Here is a 19,542-nt window from a genome sequence, read left to right as displayed (position 1 = left end):
AAGGGAATGCCTCTTCTCAGCTCAGACATAAATTCACCGGGATGTCCTTGAAGGAATGTATGTATGCAGAAGAGGCAATCCTTTCCGAGAGAAGGGAATGCCTCTTCTCAGATCAGGCATGAATCCACCAGGATGTCCTTGAAGGAATGTCTGTATGCAGAAGAGGCAATCCTTTCCGAGAGAAGGGAATGCCTCTTCTCAGATCAGACATAAATCCACCGGGATGTCCTTGAAGGAATGTCTGTATGCAGAAGAGGCAATCCTTTCCGAGAGAAGGGAATGCCTCTTCTCAGATCAGGCATGAATCCACCGGGATGTCCATGAAGGAATGTCTCTACGCAGAAGAGGCAATCCTTTCCGAGAGAAGGGAATGCCTCTTCTCAGCTCGGACATAAATCCACCGGGATGTCCTTGAAGGAATGTCTGTATGCAGAAGAGGCAATCCTTTCCGAGAGAACGGATGTGGTACTCCCTCTTGACTGCCTCTCTTTCTCTCTCTCTCTTTTCCAGGATGAGTTCCACCCCTTTATTGAGGCACTACTCCCCCACGTCCGGGCCTTTGCCTACACCTGGTTCAACCTCCAGGCCCGCAAGCGCAAGTACTTCAAGAAGCACGAGAAGCGCATGACGAAGGACGAGGAGCGGGCCGTGAAGGACGAGCTCCTCAACGAGAAGCCCGAGGTGAAGCAGAAGTGGGCGTCCCGCTTGCTGGCCAAGCTGCGGAAGGACATCCGCCCGGAGTACCGGGAGGACTTTGTCCTTTCCATCACGGGGAAGAAGCCCTCCTGCTGCGTCCTCTCCAACCCCGACCAGAAGGGCAAAATGCGCAGGATCGACTGCCTCCGACAGGCCGACAAAGTCTGGCGGCTGGACCTGGTGATGGTCATCCTTTTCAAGGGCATCCCCCTGGAGAGCACCGACGGGGAGCGTCTGGTCAAGGCCGCCCAGTGCACCCACCCCATCCTCTGCGTCCAGCCTCACCACATCAGCGTCTCTGTCAAAGAACTGGACCTCTACCTGGCGTATTTCATCCGAGAGAGAGGTAGGCGGGAAAGACTCGCTTCGCGCCTCGGCTTCTGTGGGACTTCTTGGTGCAAACGGAGGGGCAAATCGAGTTAGGGCAGGGCGTTTCGTGGCGCCGGATTAAGGGAGGGGCATTTTGTGGTTGTGAAAGAAAGGAGGGCATTTCACAGTTGTGAATTAAGGGAGGGCATTTCGTGGTTGTGAGTTAAGGAAGGGCGTTTCGTGGTTGTGAATTAAGTGAGGGCGTTTTGTGGTTGTGAATTAAGGGAGGGCGTTTCGTGGTTGTAAATTAAGAGAGGGCATTTTGTAGTCGTGAATTAAGGGAGGGCATTTCGTAGTTGTGAATTAAGGGAGGGCATTTTGTGGTTGTGAATTAAGGGAGGGCGTTTCGTGGTTGTGAATTAAGGGAGGGCGTTTCGTGGTTGTGAATTAAGGGAGGGCGTTTCGTGGTTGTGAATTAAGGGAGGGCGTTTCGTGGTTGTGAATTAAGGGAGGGCGTTTCGTGGTTGTGAATTAAGGGAGGGCGTTTCGTGGTTGTGAATTAAGGGAGGGCGTTTCGTGGTTGTGAATTAAGGGAGGACGTTTCGTAGTCGTGAATTAAGGGAGGGCGTTTAGTGGTTGTAAATTAAGGGAGGGCGTTTCGTAGTTGTGAATTAAGGGAGGGCGTTTCGTGGTTGTGAATTAAGGGAGGGCATTTTGTGGTTGTGAATTAAGGGAGGACGTTTCGTAGTCGTGAATTAAGGGAGGGCGTTTAGTGGTTGTAAATTAAGGGAGGGCATTTCGTAGTTGTGAATTAAGGGAGGGCATTTAGTGGTTGTAAATTAAGGGAGGGCATTTTGTGGTTGTGAATTAAGGGAGGGCGTTTCGTGGTTGTGAATTAAGGGAGGGCGTTTCGTGGTTGTGAATTAAGGGAGGGCGTTTCGTGGTTGTGAATTAAGGGAGGGCGTTTCGTGGTTGTGAATTAAGGAAGGGTGTTTCGTGGTTGTGAATTAAGTGAGGGCATTTCGTGGTTGTGAATTAAGTGAGGGCGTTTTGTGGTTGTGAATTAAGTGAGGGCATTTCGTGGTTGTGAATTAAGTGAGGGCATTTCGTGGTTGTGAATTAAGGGAGGGTGTTTCGTGGTTGTGAATTAAGGGAGGGCGTTTCGTGGTTGTGAATTAAGGAAGGGTGTTTCGTGGTTGTGAATTAAGGGAGGGCGTTTCGTGGTTGTGAATTAAGGGAGGGCGTTTCGTGGTTGTGAATTAAGGGAGGGCGTTTCGTGGTTGTGAATTAAGGGAGGGCGTTTCGTGGTTGTGAATTAAGGGAGGGCGTTTCGTGGTTGTGAATTAAGGGAGGGCGTTTCGTGGTCGTGAATTAAGGGAGGGCGTTTTGTGGTTGTGAATTAAGGGAGGGCGTTTCGTGGTTGTGAATTAAGGGAGGGCGTTTCGTGGTTGTGAATTAAGGGAGGGCGTTTCGTGGTTGTGAATTAAGGGAGGGCGTTTCGTGGTTGTGAATTAAGGGAGGGCGTTTCGTGGTTGTGAATTAAGGGAGGGCGTTTTGTGGTTGTGAATTAAGGGAGGGCGTTTCGTGGTTGTGAATTAAGGGAGGGCGTTTCGTGGTTGTGAATTAAGGGAGGGCGTTTCGTGGTTGTGAATTAAGGGAGGGCGTTTCGTGGTTGTGAATTAAGGGAGGGCGTTTCGTGGTTGTGAATTAAGGGAGGGCGATTCGTGGTTGTGAATTAAGGGAGGGCGTTTCGTGGTTGTGAATTAAGGGAGGGCATTTCGTAGTTGTGAATTAAGGGAGGGCGTTTCGTAGTTGTGAATTAAGGGAGGGCGTTTTGTGGTTGTGAATTAAGGGAGGGCGTTTCGTGGTTGTGAATTAAGGGAGGGCGTTTCGTGGTTGTGAATTAAGAGAGGGCGTTTCGTGGTTGTGAATTAAGTGAGGGCATTTCATGGTTGTGAATTAAGGGAGGGGCATTCCATAGATGTGAAAAGGCATTCCGTAGTCGTGAATCTAAGGAGGGCATTTCTTGGTCACAAATCAAGGGATCTCCTCTTGCAGCCATGAATTTTGTAGTCATTTTACAGTCTTGAATCACAGGACAGCCTTCCTTGGTTGTGAATTAAAGGATAGGTTTTAGTCATAAACTAAGGAACAGCCTTCCTTGGTCACAAATGAAGGGGCAGATGGATCGGTCTATTTTGGTTTTTCTTGGATCTTATCCCCCCCCAGCCTGTCTCAGCATTGAGTTCATTCCATTTCTGCTTGCAATACCAATTTAAAAATTCTGCGCGGGATTTTGCACAGATATTTGCAGGCGTTTCTCCTGGTACAGCGGGGGTCGTACCTTGCAGACATTTTACTTGCACCAGTTCAGCTATTTGACCGTAAAACTGCCTGGTGGGTGGGATCCTGGCTGCAGAGCACATTTTGAGGGATAACACCATCTCGGTCAACCCCTTCATTTGGGAAAAGTGCAATCTGGGGTCGCGTTGTGTTTTAAACGTGGGCTGAATAACAGTGTACCCTAAGGTTGGCATATTTCAAAAAGTAAAATTCCTTAAGGCCCCCAAACTAGTGAGCTTTTCAACTACCAAAATTGTGGAGCTTTGGGGGAAAACCTCCCCCCCCAAAAAAATAGTGGTTTTAAGCTTACTTCCGGGTTTCCTCTGACATTTTGCAGAATTCCCCCGACGCTATTTTTACACCCGAAAACCAGGACATGTCGGGAATTTTCCTGACGTATGGCAAGCCTAGTGCAGCCCAAATCTGTTGTTGTTGTTGAGTCGTTTAGTGGTGTCCGCCTCTTTGTGACCCCCTGGACCAGAGCACGCCAGGCCCTCCTGTCTTCCACTGCCTCCCGCAGTTTGGTCAAACTCATGCTGGTTGCTTCGAGAACACTGTCCCACCATCTCGTCCTCTGTCGTCCCCTTCTCCTTGTGCCCTCCATCTTTCCCAACATCAGGGTCTTTTCCAGGGAGTCTTCTCTTCTCCTGAGGTGGCCAAAGTCTTGGAGCCTCAGCTTCAGGATCTGTCCTTCCAGTGAGCACTCAGGGCTGATTTCCTTAAGAATGGAGAGGTTGGATCTTCCTGCAGTCCATGGGACTCTCAAGAGTCTCCTCCAGCACCAGAATTCAAAAGCATCCATTCTTCGGCAATCAGCCTTCTTGATGGTCCAGCTCTCACTTCCATACATCACTACTAGGAAAACCAGAGCTTTTACTATACGGACCTTTGTTGGCAAGGTGATTTCTCTGCTTTTTAAGATGCTGCCTAGTGCAGCCCTAATCTAGCCATGCTAATAAATTGTCCCTCCTTGTATAAAGGCAGTATATCTCTGAATGGAACAGGGGAACTGGACAAGGAAGGCATTTCTGACTCAAAATCGGGTTAAACTTTCTGAAAAGTAAGAGCTATTCGAACGTGGGATGGAAGGTAGTTGCGGGCTCTCCTTCCTTCAAGGTTTTTAAGAGAGGTCATATGTTCCCCTTTCAGGGATGCTTCGGCTGAGATTCCTGCATCCCAAAGGGGGTTGGATTGGATAGCCTCTAGGGGTCCCTTTCAACTCTGCCATTCTGTGATTCCGAGGAAAACTGAGCCGAGAAACAACCTCCTTTTGCTGTTCCCTTATCCGGAAAGCAAATCATTTCTCTTGACTTCTCCCGCTCTTTCTCCTGCCGGCGGTGAATATTAAGCACTGATAACTTTTAACCAAAAAAAATTAACTTTTAACCAAAAAGCAACAACAATGGGGGATAAAGTGAAGGGCGATCGCTGCACAGCATGCAAAAAATGTGTGGTTTTCCTCCTGGCTCCCTCCTCTTGCTGCTTCCTGACCCTGACCTCAGCCTGTCTGGGTCCTCAGCCTTGAAATCACCTGATCTAATTGCTACCAAACCCCTGGCAGTAAAATCACAGCTGATAAGGCCTCCTGTCACTTTCGCTCTCGGGAGAGAGCAGCCCTCCCTCCTTTTCCCTTTTAAGGTAGATTCTTCCCCGTTTAAGGCAGAACGGGGATTCGTTCTTGGTCTGCGGCTGCAAAAAGTGTGTGCCGTCCCCCTGCAGCTTTGAATTTTTTTGATTCTGTGTGAGTCTCCAATGAGCAACCCTGGTTGTTGAGTTAATTCAGAAAGGGGGGGCCCACGTTTCTGCTGGGGACCGCACGCCGGGGGCCGGTGGGTTGAGTCGCAAAAGTCTGTGGAGCGAGAAATGCAAGATTTCTAGTGGGTTAAATAAACCACAGAGCCTTGGGCTTGCCGGTCAGAAGGTCAGCGGTTCGAATCCCTGTGATTCTTTTGCTAATAATCCATGCCTTTGAGCCAATTTGCTCGAATAGTAGATTGCTTTACTTGCATGGAAATCTTTTGCCCCTCTTTCCTTTTTAAAAAGAAGACCTTCAGAAACCCAACCTTCCGTTCACAGTGATGATTCAGGTCGATCTGTGCAATGCCTTGTGAACCACGTTTTTCCTCCCCTCCAGAATCCTGGGAGACGTAGTTTGCTAAGGGCGCTGGGAACTGTAGCGTTATTGCAGGGGGGGGCGAACTACAGACCCTGAGATTCTTTGCAAGCGATGGCGATGCATTTGCTTTAACGCGCAACCTTCGTTTTTATGCGAAACCTATTCACCTTAAGGAATTCAGCAAGGGCCAGAGGATGGCGACTTTTCAAAGCCTCTATATTGGACAAACAGGCCAAACCTTACGCCAAAGAATAAACGGACATAAATCTGACATCAAGAACCACAAAACAGAGAAACCAGTAGGAGAACACTTCAATCTCCCAGGACATTCTATACAAGATCTCAAAGTAACTGTTTTACTACAAAGGAATTTCAGAAATAGACTGGAAAGAGAAGCTGCTGAATTGCAACTCATTACCAAACTTAAAACCATGGAGAGACCTGGTCTGAACAGAGACATTGGATTCTTATCTCATTATACATGACTAAGCCATTTCTCACCTTCTCACCCCTTGCCTTTTCCTGTAAGACCTATTGCAGTCGTTAAGAGTCGTCAACAGGCTCATCTCAGCTACCTGCCAATCTCCCATTCCCACCACCCTTCTGAGTAATACCCCTCCCCACCTTCTCACTATATAGAAGGGTCTGGCAACTTCTGTTTCAGTGTATCTGAAGAAGTGTGCATGCACACGAAAGCTCATACCAAGAACTAACTTAGTTGGTCTTTAAGGTGCTACTGGAAGGAATTTTTTTATTTTCAAAGCCTGATAGTCACTGACACACCTTCAGCTGCCCACTAGGCAATCCCACTGCCTTGGGAGCGACTGCCGCACTCCAAGAACTTGACCTGGGTCTCTTGCTGGCTTCCTGGTACTCCAGTTCATCCAGCTGGAGGTCTTGATTAACTCTGCGCAGGTTAATTGTGTGTCTACCAGCTCCATCTGGTACGCAGGATGAGACCCTCCCTGCCCGCGGACTGTCTCTCCAGAGCAGTGCATGCTCTGGTTATCTCCCGCTTGGACTACTGCAATGTGCTCTATGTAGGGCTACCTTTGAAGGTGACCTGGAAACTACAACTAATCCAGAATGCGGCAGCCAGACTGGGGACTGGGAGCAGCCGTTGGGACCATATAACCCTGGTCCTGAAAGACCTGCATTGGCTCCCAGGACGTTTCCAAGCACAATTCAAAGTGTTGGTGTTGACCTTGAAAGCCCTAAACGGCCCAGTATCCCTGAAGGAGCGTCTCCACCCCCATCGTCCAGCCCGGAAACTGAGATCCAGCGCCGAGGGCCTTCTGGCGGTTCCCTCATTGCGAGAAGCAAAGCTACAGGGAACCAGGCAGAGGGCCTTCTTGGTGGTGGCACCTGCCCTGTGGAACGCCCTCCCTTCAGATGTCAAAGAGATAAACAACTACCTGACATTCAGAAGACATCTGAAGGCAGCCCTGTTCAGGGAAGTTTTTAATATTTAACGCTGTACTGTTTTTAATACTTGATTGGGAGCCGCCCAGAGTGGCTGGGGAGACTCAGCCAGATAGGCGGGGTATAAATTATTATTATTATTGATCTCTGGAGGTCATGGGTTCGAATCCTGCCTTGGCCAAAAGATTCCTGCATTGCAGATTCTAATACGGAGTTGGAACTGTGGCTGTGCCCCCCTGCCTTTTGCCAGCACTGCATTTCACGGGCCCGACTTTGCAGGCTGTGTTTGTGGGGGGTTTTTTTGGGGGGTGTCGGTTTGCGGGCGACGCATAGTTTTAAGATGCAGCTCCCGTTGTCTCTGACATTATCAGTCTGGAGCAGTCGCAGGCGGTCTCTCGCCAGCCCTCCTTACGATATACGATAATGCTCTCTCTCTCTCTCTCTCCTGCGTCAGCAAAATAAAAATTTTTAAAAAAGAAGAAGATTCTCAGCCAATTTCTTTGCAACAGGCAACCCCAGAGCTACGTGCAGCTGGTTAGAAAGATCTTTTGCATCTCAATTCTTTCCTGGGGTGGATTTTATTTTAAAAAGGGGGGGGGACAGAGGGTGTCTCTATCTCCCCCCCCCCACACACACTTTCCACAAGGGCAGTTTGGTCAGTCCCCTTTGCTATTTTATTTGTTTATATTTTAGTGAGATATTTGCAGGCTGATCACGCTCATAGCGATAACGATAAACTCAGTAAGGTAGCAAGCAATATAATAAAATACCCTGGTAAATACCAGTCGGTAAAAAGGAAAAAAACCAAACACTTTTAAAAAGGGGATGTTTAAAAGAAGGCGGGACTGAACTTCCAGTGGCAGGCAGTTCCGCAGGGCAAAGCCTCATACTAAGGCATACTTTCACTAACAAAATGAATAGGGGCAAATGTCAGGTTTAGGAAGGAAGAACCAGATGCACAAATATAGAATGAGGGACACCTGACTTGCTAGCAACAACCCAATAGCCCCCCCGCAAAAAAACCCACATTTTGAGAGGGCATAGGATGTAAATCAGATCACGCAAAGGCCTGGTTAAAATGGAACGTTTTTGCCTGGCACCTAAAGGTGTGTAATGAAGGCGCCAGGCGAACTTCATAGAATCATAGAATCATAGAATCATAGAGTTGGAAGAGACCCCAAGGGCCATCGAGTCCAACCCCCTGCCAAGCAGGAAACACCATCAGAGCACTCCTGACATATGGTTGTCAAGCCTCTGCTTAAAGACCTCCAAAGCAGGAGACTCCACCACACTCCTTGGCAGCAAATTCCACTGTCAAACAGCTCTTACTGTCAGGAAGTTCTTCCTAATGTTTAGGTGGAATCTTCTTTCTTGTATTTTGGATCCATTGCTCCGTGTCCGCTTCTCTGGAGCAGCAGAAAACAACCTTTCTCCCTCCTCTATGTGACATCCTTTTATATATTTGAACATGGCTATCATATCACCCCTTAACCTCCTCTTCTCCAGGCTAAACATGCCCAGCTCCCTTAGCCGTTCCTCATAAGGCATCGTTTCCAGGCCTTGGACCATTTTGGTTGCCCTCCTCTGGACACGTTCCAGTTTGTCAGTGTCCTTCTTGAACTGTGGTGCCCAGAACTGGACACAGTACTCCAGGTGAGGTCTGACCAGAGCAGAATACAGTGGCACTATTACTTCCCTTGATCTAGATGCTATACTCCTATTGATGCAGCCCAGAATTGCATTGGCTGTTTTAGCTGCCGCGTCACACTGTTGGGCCCAGAATTGGTACCAGAAACTAATCGGTAGCCAGTGCAGTTGGACTGGGATCGGTGCAATGTGCTCAAACCGTCTGGTGAGCAACCTGGTAGCTGAATTCTGCACCGGCTGAAGTCTCTGAACCGTCTCCAGAGGCAGCCCTACGTAGAATGCATTGCAGTAATCTAACCTTGAGGTTAACAGAGCATAGACAACAGTAGTTAGGCTAGTGCTGCCCAAATAGGGGCGTAGCTGGGCCACCATAGCCGATGGAAGGCTATGTCACTTTATTGCTTCTGAATACCAATGGTTGTTAGGGACGCGGGTGGCGCTGTGGGTTAAACCACAGAGCCTAGGACTTGCCGATCGGAAGGTCGGCGGTTTGAATCCCCGCAATGGGGTGAGCTCCCGTTGCTCGGTCCCTGCTCCTGCCAACCTAGCAGTTGGAAAGCACGAAAGTGCAAGTAGATAAGTAGGTACCGCTCTGGCGGGAAGGTAAACAGCGTTTCCCTGCGCTGCTCTGGTTCACCAGAAGCGGCTTAGTCCTGCTGGCCACATGACCCGGAAGCTGTACGCCGGCTCCCTCGGCCAGTAAAGCGAGATGAGCGCCGCAACCCCAGAGTCGGTCACGACTGGACCTAATGGTCAGGGGTCCCTTACCAATGGTTGTTAGCCACAGGAAGGGAGAAAATGCTATGGTGTTCAGGTCCATGTGGGTTTCCGAAGCCACCTGGATGGTTGCGCGAGAGGAGGACACGGGATGGGGCGTGCCGTCATCCCAATCCACCAGGGTCCTCCTTGCGGATTCAATACAGTCACCGTTCTTAATCTGGCCGGAGAACGCAGCGAATTCAATCGCGCCCTTCTCTTCCTTCCCCCTCCCTCTGCCGTTCAATATTTCCCCCTTTGGATTTTGGATCTGCAACCGCAGTGGGGGGGGGGAGGGGAAAGGGCCGGCGCGTGCGTGCGTGTATATACGTGTGCCCGGAGTTCCTTCCTTCCTTCCGCACGCCTTCGCCGCCTCCAGGACGGCGAGGTCGCGGCTGAAAGTCAAAAGCGTTGCAGCGTAATGGTAATCAATCTCCTGCCATCGATCAAATCGTATTGCGCCTTTTGCTTAGTGCTCTGGCAAACAAGGAAAGGTTTTCCGTAGTGGGAGGTGGGGTGTTTTTTTTGCACAGGCGTAGAGTGGAGGGTGCTTGTGTATCGGGGGGGGGCGTGTGTTTGGTGGGGGGAGGTTTTTTGGAGAGAGAGAAAAATGCTATTTTTGGAGATGCAGACTTGGCCACAAGGAGCCGGTCAAGAAGATTTTGACCTCCTTGCAGGCAATCTTGAAAGGATCGTCCAGCAAAGAAATGACTCCTGATTGCTGGGAGGTGCTCCAGATCACTGTTGGAAGCTATGAGCCAAGCAAGGCAGCCTCCTGGCAATAATAATAATAATAATAATAATAATAATAATAATAATAATAATAATAATAATAATAATAATTTATTTGTACCCCGCCCATCTGGCTGGGTTTCCCCAGCCACTCTGGGCAGCTTCCAACAAAACACGAAAATACAATAACCTATTAAACATTAAAAGCTTCCCTAAACAGGGCTTCCTTTAAATGTCTTCTAAAAGTTTGGTAGTTGTTGTTCTCTTTGACATCTGGTGGGAGGGCGTTCCACAGGGCGGGCGCCACCACCGAGAAGGCCCTCTGCCTGGTTCCCTGTAACTTGGCTTCTTGCAGCAAGGGAACCGCCAGAAGGCCCTCGGAGCTGGACCTCAGTGTCCGGGCAGAACGATGGGGGTGGAGACGCTCCTTCAGGTATACTGGGCTGAGACCGTTTAGGGCTTTCAAGGTCAGCAACAACACTTTGAATTGTGCTCAGAAACGTACTGGGAGCCAATGAAGGTCTTTCAGGACCGGTGTTATGTGGTCCTGGCGGCCGCTCCCAGTCACCAGTCTAGCTGCCGCATTCTGGATTAATTGTAGTTTCCGGGTCACCTTCAAAGGTAGCCCCACATAGAGTGCATTGCAGTAATCCAAGTGGGAGATAACTAGAGCATGCACCACTCTGGTGAGGCAGTCTGCGGGCAGGTAGGGTCTCATCCTGCGTAAAACCATAAGCAGAAGCCATCTTTCAGTAGCACGGGAAACCTCCATGTCTATGGATGAAATATGGTCCTCTGGCCCTCTCTACCTGGCCTCAGAACTCTCCCAGGCCACACCCCTTTCCCCAGGCCACACCCCCTTACTGGTCTTGCTTCTCTGGAGAGGAGTGTGTGCACAAAGTTAAAATTCACACCCACTGCTCCGCCTCTTTTGGCAAACCGCTCTGCTAAGAGCCTCTTCCTAATCTGCCTGCTCACCTGCCTGCCTCCCTGTTGTTCATTACGCTGCAGTTGGCGAGGCCACCTACTGGCAGTCGCAGAAACTGCAGCGTGACGACAGCCTTAGGTTTATATTTATAGAGGAAGAAAGTGCAGGTGCTTCTTATGCAGAAAGCCCTGCGGATATTTCCCAAAACTTAACCAGCCTTTTTTGCCCCTCCTTACAACCAGTCCGGAGGGTGCCCTTCGCTGTCATCTCAATCCACCTCCTCCTTAGCCTCAGTGTTGCCCTTGCAGAACTCAGGAAGGACCGGGATGCAGTCAAACTGAGAATCATTTGGTGCTGCTGGTAGTTGTCTATGGCGCCCCCTGCTGCCAGGCTCCCTGCCTTCTAACCTATGAGCCCCACTGGGCACCAGCCAACTCGGGGAAGTGGATGTATTCAGCGCTGAGCCCCTCACATTGGAACAGAGGACTCTGCCTTCTATCTATCCCAGCAATGTCAACACTGGCTGGCAGTGTCTTTCCATAGGTTTCAGATGGGGGACCTTTGCGACCCTAACTGGAGACGAACAGGGGTCGACCCTGAGGTCTTTTGGTGCAGCGAGTCCTCAGGTTCTTTGTAAAAAAAGCGGGTTTCTATTTATTCCCCCGTTGGATAGAAATGACCCACAGCTCTGCCCAAGATAAATCACAGGGGCTTGACAAATACTGGGGGTCCATTCCCCCTCTTCTCTTCCTCCAGTTTGCAGAAGGGTTTGCTTCCCAGGCCTAGCAATCTGCGGCAGACGAGAAGCTGGAACGCAACGGCGATGAGCAATTAAGGGGTCTTACCAGCCCCGTCTGAGACCCTCTCTGGGGTAAGAACTTTGCTTCAGGATGAGAACAGAAATCGTGCTTTGGCGGCAGCAGGAGGCCCCATTAGCTAAAGTGGTGCTTCAGGTTAAGAATAGTTTCAGGTTAAGGACGGACCTCCGGAATGAATTAAGTTCTTAACCTGAGGTACCACTGTATGGGGGAGCGTCTCCACCCCCATCGTCCATCCCAGACACTGAGGTCCAGCTCCGAGGGCCTTCTGGCGGTTCCCTCCCTGTGAGAAGCGAGGTTACAGGGAACCAGGCAGAGGGCCTTCTCGGTGGTGGCGCCCTCCCATCAGATGTCAAGGAAATAAACAACTAAATGACTTTTATAAGGCATCCGAAGGCAGCATTGCTTTCTGGGACGGCTTCTGCAAATCAGGGAGACTTTGAGGTTTTGGAGTATGCATTGTTCCGGCGAGGAGGGAGCGTCGTTCTGTGGTTCTCCTCAGGTGACCAAATGTCTTGCGCCGGCCCTGAGCACAGGAACCCACCCCGCTCCAGCTCCTAGCCAATTTGATCTCGAGAATTCCCATCTGCTGGGAGAGGACTCAGCGGATCAGGGCAGGAAGGGCAATGCGGTAGATTCTCTCCCTTGCGCGATGTACGATGCACATAAACACTCTCTCTCTCTCTCTCTCTCTCTCTCTCTCTCTCTCTCACACACACACACACACACACTCATGTTTTGCAAGCTTGTGGTCATGCCCCCCTTCCTCTCCCCATGCATTAGTAATAAGCTCAACATTGCAGACTGCGGTTACGGCTGATAGAAAAAACAAAAAACCTCAGAGAAATTCAAGTTTCCCTGGGGCTAAGCGAGAGGTGACCCTTATTCTCTCTCTTCCCCCTTTACAGTGGTGCCCCGCAAGACGAATGCCTCGCAAGACCGAAAACTCGCTAGACGAAAGAGTTTTCCGTTTAGGAGGTGCTTCGCAAAACGAATCTCCTATGGGCTTGCTTCGCAAGACGACAATGTCTTGCGAGTTCCTGCGGGTTTTTCCCCCCTCCCCCCTTTTTCTAAGCCGCTAAGCCGCTTATCAGCTGATCCGATCAGCAGATAAGCCGCTAGAAGCCGCTAATAGCGCTAATCCGCTAATCCATCAATGGGCTTGCTTCGCAAGACGAAAAAACCGCTAGACGAAGAGACTCTCAGAACGGATTCTTTTCGTCTTGCGAGGCACCACTGTATAATGTACCCTGAAAGAGAATCGCAGAATTGCAGAATCAGAAGGGACCAAAGAGTCATCTAGTCTAACCCCCCCAAAAAGAGGGTTCCTGGGTGGTGTAGCTTGTTACGGGTGCTGAGAGCTGCGAGGGGGCGAGAAAGGAGAGCGAGGGGGGGCGAGCCGCGAGGTGGGCAAGTTTGCCGACGGCACTCAGCCACTCGTGGGCGAAATCACAAAGAAGGAATCTCTCCAAACTGCAATTCTGCGCGAAGAAGTGTAAAGTCCGGGCGAGAAATCATAATTTCACTTCAACTAGCAGACCAGGAGGGACGCGGGTGGCGCTGTGGGTTAAACCACAGAGCCTAGGACTTGCCAATCAGAAGGTCGGCGGTTCAAATCCCCGCAATGACGGGGTGAGCTCCCGTTGCTCGGTCCCAGCTCCTGCCCACCTAGCAGTTCGAAAGCACGTCAAAGCGCAAGTAGATCAATAGGTACCGCTCCGGCGGGAAGGGAAACAGTGTTTCCGTGCGCTGCTCTGGTTCGCCAGAAGCGGTTTAGTCCTGCTGGCCACATGACCCGGAAGCTGTACGACGGCTCCCTCGGCCAGTAAAGCGAGATGAGCGCCGCAACCCCAGAGTCGGTCACGACTGGACCTAATGGCCAGGGGTCCCTTTACCTTTACCTTTCCACAGTGAAAACAAGGCTCAAGGCAGCTTGCTGGGAAACCGGGCGATCCTTCGGGGAGTCCTACACCCCAAGGGCGCTCTGCTGCAGGGAACAGACAGATATTGGGGGTCCCCTCTAGCTCAGGCCAAAGGGTGGCTGCCCATATAGGCCGGCACTCTGTCCTCACACTGGCCAAAGCGACGAGCAGGAGGATTCGGACGCGAGAGCCCTGTCCCCTCTTGTGGTTTCCCAGCCATCAGAGGCGAGGCACAGCCGCCGTGGGTAAACCGGTGCTTCCCCCCAGATTGCCCGGGTGCCCCTCCTTATCCCCTTGAATTAAAGATGAGTTTTTGAGAGGGGGAGTCTGGGCTGCACCTGTCTCTCCCGCCGGCCAGATCTCCCCAAGCTTTGGCAACCTCCCTGCCCCTCTAATGGGCTTTCAGTTCCCCACTTGGCAGCCTGCCCCCCTTCCATTCGATGCCACGCTTGGCGGCAGCTGCCAGGGCGCCCCCTCACTCCTTCCCTCTCCCTCTCCCCCAGCCGCCGCCAAACCAGTCTCCTCCCCACCCAAAATGCCGACGTTTCCCTGCCAAGAACTCCATTAGGAAAGCTCATTTCGCCTTGGCAAAGACGGGGATGCCAGCTTCTCTGGGCAGCCAGGAGGGCGCGTAAAAATGATTTCTCTCGGGGATCCGCTATCTGACACTGACAGCTGTAGGGGTTTCCCCCCTCCCCTTTTTTCTTTTTGGGTGGGGGGCTGGAAAGGGGTGTCTGCATGGCCGAGACCTAAGAAGGGAGCCAGTTCTGTTGCAAGGGCTTTCTCCAGGCAGGTAAGACCCACGGCAACCCGATATTTGACTTGCTTTGGGGTCAGGGTTTTCCGTGCAGGTGGTCTGAGTTCGAATTCTCACTGGCATTTCCAGGAAGGCAAAGGCACCCTGGGAATGGCTGCCAGTCGGTGTCTGCAGTACACCCAATGGACTGCCCAATGGACCCAGGGGTCTCACTCTGCTTTGCTGTTGTTTAGTCGTTTAGTTGTGTCCGCCTCTTCGTGACCCCCTGGAGCAGAGCACGCCAGGCCCTCCTGTCTTCCACTGCCTCCCGCAGTTTGGTCAAACTCATGCTGGCAGCTTCCAGAACACTGTCCAACCATCTCGTCCTCTGTCGTCCCCTTCTCCTTGTGCCCTCCATCTTTCCCAACATCAGGGTCTTTTCCAGGGAGTCTTCTCTTCTCAGGAGGTGGCCAATGTCTTGGAGCCTCAGCTTCAGGATCTGTCCTTCCAGTGAGCATTCAGGGCTGATTTCCTTCAGAATGGATACGTTTGATCTTCTCGCAGTCCATGGGACTCTCAAGTCTCCTCCAGCACCAGAATTCAAAAGCGTCCATTCTTCGGCCATCAGCCTTCTTGATGGTCCAGCTCTCACTTCCATACATCACTACTGGGAAAACCAGAGCTTGAACTATACGGACCTTTGTTGTCAAGGAGATGTCTCTGCTTTTTAAGATGCTGTCTAGGTTTGTCATTGCTTTTCTCCCAAGAAGCAGGTGTCTCTTAATTTTGTGGCTGCTGTCACCATCTGCAGTGATCAAGGAGCCCAAGAAAGTACAGTGGTGCCTCGCAAGACAAAAAGAATCCGTTCTGTGATTCTCTTCGTCTAGCGGTTTTTTCGTCTCACAAAGCAAGTCCATTGACGGATTAGCGGATTAGCGCTATTAGCGGCTTTTAGCGGCTTATCGGCTTATCGGATAAGCGGCTTAGCGGCTTAGAAAAGGGGGGGGGAAGGGGAAAAAACCCGCAGGAACTCGCAAGACATTTTCGTCTTGCGAAGCAAGCCCATAGAAGATTCGTTTCACGAAGCACCTCCAAAACGGAAAACTCTTTCGTCTAGCGGGTTTTCCGTCTTGCGAGGCATTCGTCTTGCGGGGCACCACTGTTAAATCTCTCACTGCCTCCATTTCTTCCCCTTCTATTTGCCAGGAGGTGAAGGGACCAGTGGCCATGATCTTTGTTTTTTTGATGTTGAGCTTCAGACCATATTTTGCGCTCTCCTCTTTCACCCTCATTAAGAGGTTCTTTAATTCCTCCTCACTTTCTGCCATCAAAGTTGTGTCATCTGCATGTCTCACTCTGCACCCCTCCTCTATCCCAACACCACAGCCCACCATCTGGCAGCCAGATTTCTTACAGCAATTGGCCCATTCAGCCACACTGGCATTCTTAGGGCATTACCTTATTTTTATATGAGAATTTTATTTAATTTTCTGTTTGGCAATTTAAAGCACTCGCTTTACATCCTTCAGATATCATTTTGCATATCATAAATCCCTGCATATTTTACAAAAGCCATGCCAATCGGTTTTCCGTTATTGCAGCCATCGAAACTTATTCGCACTGTTGAGTTTATCTTAATGCTGCCCCAGTTTTCAAATATACACAATTTTCACCCATATATTCAATAAACGTTTTCCAGTCTTTTTTAAACATACTTTCTTCTTGTTCTCTTATTCTATATGTTAAGTCCGCAAGCTGCGTATATTCCATCAGCTCAAATTGCCATTCCTCTTTGGTTGGGACCTCGGTCGTTTTCCATTTTTGGGTTAACAAAACACGGGCTGCAGTAGCAGCGTACATAAATAGCCTTTTCTGACACCTGGGAATTTCCGTCTAAATTATCCCCAACAGAAAGGACTCTGGATTTTTGGGGGAAAGTATTTTTAAACCACTTTTTCAGTTCATTATGGATCATTTCCCAATGCTATTCTTAAATCCTTTCAGACCCGTGGACTCAATCGCCCCTGATTCCTTTTCTCCCTCGTTCTTTTTCATATATATATGTATATATTTTCTTTAATTCCCACCATGCCTCTTAAAGCAATGTTTCCGAAACTTGGTTCTCCAGCTGTTTCCGCACTACAACTCCCATCATGCCTAGCGAGCGGGACCAGGGATCATGGGAACTGTAGTCCAGAAAACCCTAAACCTAAGAATCATAGAATTGTACGGTTGCAATGAAGGAATCACTGCTGAAGAGTCACTAGAGTGCTTGTTCTTTTCCTGGGTAGTAAAGAAATCTACAGATTGCTGCTCCCGAAATTCTGCAACGAGACCGGCTTGCCGCCGCTCAAAAATGGCAGCGGTGCTTCTGCAGACTTAAATATTTTATAGAAGGCTTTTAAACGCTCTAAGTGCCGGATGGGTTTTTGGGCCTCGATCCAAATGGCGGGTGCTCTTCTGTGTCTTTGGTAGCAGAGAATCGGTTTCTGTTATCATGGGAGAAACGTTGGAGGGGATGGAATAGGACATCCCTATTTTCATGAGAGAAATGTTGGAGGGGATGGAATAGGACGTCCCTATTTTCAGGGGAGAAACATTGGAGGGGATGGAATAGGACGTCCCTCTTTTCAGGGGAGAAACGTTGGAGGGGATGGAATAGGACGTCCCTATTTTCATGAGAGAAATGTTGGGGGGGATGGAAGAGGACGTCCCTATTTTCAGGGGAGAAACATTGGAGGGGATGGAATAGGACATCCCTCTTTTCAGGGGAGAAACGTTGGAGGGGATGGAATAGGACGTCCCTATTTTCAAGGGAGAAATGTTGGAGGGGATGGAAGAGGACGTCCCTATTTCCAGGGGAGAAACGTTGGAGGGGATGGAATAGGACATCCCTCTTTTCAGGGGAGAAATGTTGGAGGGGATGGAATAGGACGTCCCTATTTTCAAGGGAGAAATGTTGGAGGGGATGGAATAGGACGTCCCTATTTTCAGGGGAGAAACGTTGGAGGGGATGGAATAGGACGTCCCTATTTTCAAGGGAGAAATGTTGGAGGGGATGGAATAGGACGTCCCTATTTTCAGGGGAGAAACGTTGGAGGGGATGGAATAGGACGTCCCTATTTTCATTGGAGAAATGGAGTTATGCGACCCCTGAGCCACGGAGATAAGTAATGATACAACCTTTAGAAGACATCTGAAGGCAGCCCCGGATAGAGAAGTTCTTTTGATGTTTAATGTTTTTATATATTCTGTTGGAAGACGCCCAGAGTGGCTGGGGAAACCCAGTCAGATGGGTGGGGTATTAATATTAAAATGATGATGGTGATGGAATAGAACGTCCCTATTTTCAGGGGAGAAACGTTGGAGGGGATGGAATAGGACGTCCCTATTTTCAGGGGAGAAACGTTGGAGGGTATGCAACCCAGTTTCCTGTTCTCACCGCGGCCGACCAGTTGTCCATAAGCAAGGTTCGAGAAACAAAGCCACTCTCCTCTTCTGCATCTTCCAGAAACTGGTCTTCAGAGATGTTTAATTCCTCTGACCATGTAGAGCCTAGCCCTTGCGGCTCGATAATCCTTTCGACCTCCAGGAATTTCCCCCCATCCTCAGTCGAAGCCATCTAGGTTGGTCACCGTAGTTCAAAGCCGGACGTTTTCTTTTATCCGTCCTGAAAACAATACGGCGGGCAGCCGGAGAGATAGACAGATATTGGGGCAGCTGCTATCTCTCAATTCCCCTCTCTGGAAAGACTTTTGATAAATAAGCGACCGTTTTCGTCTCCCTAATTGCACAATTAACGGCGCGTGGTTTAATTCGCGCGGCCCCAGGACAAAGACCTCTCCTCTCTGTGTATATGTGTGTGTGTGTGCCTGCTTTAATTCCCTCCCTCTCTTGGCATGCTAGAAGACCCCCGCCCCACCCAAAAGGGAACCTGATGCCCACAGCTGGCACCATTCGACACCACTCTCTCCGACGCAGGCCGTCGTTGTGAGAGGCCCCAGAGTCTTGGCACCGGTGCCCGTCAGGGAAAAACCGACAGCAGCTGTTGGTCTTGGCACCCCACAGATGAGGCCGCGCAGATGGCATTGCCAGCCTTGGGCAGATGGGTGGCAGGTGGCGAGGCGACGCTCACACCCCCCCCCTCCTAAAGCCAACCCCAGAGTGGCTGGGAAAAGAGCCCCTCTCTTGTCTCTGTCCTGGGGAAAAAAATCAAGTTTTCTCCAGATGGCGGCTGGGCAATGCTGGCATCGGCCAACTGGCGAAGCAGAAAACAATGGCTGTGAGGGCTGTGTCCCCCCCCCATTGTGGAGGGTGGGTTTTGTTTGTTTGTGATGGGAGAGGGACCCCACTCCTTTTGAATGGGCGCAGATTGCAAGACCCAGATGTGTCTTAGTTTAGTGGGGCGCCGTTGAGAACGTAAGACGTTGGCATAGGTAAAATGCCGTAAGGGTAAAAACCATAGGTGGTAGATTCAGGGCAACTCCCTCTTTGACTCAGTGTGCTGTTGGCAATGCCGGGTTGACTTACGGAACTCTCTGCCACAAGGCGCTAAAATGGATGGAGAGGGGAATCACCCCTGGCCTTGCTAAAATCTCTTGGCCGGCTGGAGAATTTGTTGTTGTTGTCGTTTAGTCGTGTCCGCCTCTTCGTGACCCCCTGGACCAGAGCACGCCAGGCCCTCCTGTCTTCCACTGCCTCCCGCAGTTTGGTCAAACTCATGCTGGTAGCTTTGAGAACACTGTCCCACCATCTCGTACTCCGTCATCCCCTTCTCCTTTGGCCCTCCATCTTTCCCAGCATCAGGGTCTTTTCCAGGGAGTCTTCTCTTCTCCTGAGGTGGCCAAAGTCTTGGAGCCTCAGCTTCAGGATCTGTCCTTCCAGTGAGCACTCAGGGCTGATTTCCTTCAGAATGGAGAGGTTTGATCTTCTTGCAGTCCATGGGACTCTCAAGAGTCTCCTCCAGCACCAGAATTCAAAAGCATCCATTCTTCGGCGATCAGCCTTCTTTACGGTCCAGCTCTCACTTCCATACATCACTACTGGGGAAACCAGAGCTTGAACTATACGGACCTTTGTTGGCAAGGAGATGTCTCTGCTTTTTAAGATGCTGTCTA

At 50.3% G+C, this 19,542-nt stretch overlaps 1 protein-coding gene across 1 annotated transcript in view; it reads left to right on the top strand.

Annotated features, from left to right (window-relative positions):
* NFIC (nuclear factor I C) overlaps positions 1-19,542 on the top strand; it is an 89,629-nt gene that overhangs the window by 25,780 nt on the left and 44,307 nt on the right. Inside the window, 1 exon segment of the mRNA XM_081177848.1 lies at positions 511-1,042. Coding sequence (XP_081033974.1) covers positions 511-1,042 — 532 coding nt within the window.

Source organism: Podarcis bocagei (assembly GCF_964188305.1).
Source record: "Podarcis bocagei genome assembly, chromosome: 18".
In the NCBI taxonomy this organism is placed as follows: domain Eukaryota; kingdom Metazoa; phylum Chordata; class Lepidosauria; order Squamata; family Lacertidae; genus Podarcis; species Podarcis bocagei.
The sequence above is the reverse complement of the archived record's forward strand: the minus strand, read 5'-3'. Positions and strand labels throughout refer to the sequence as shown.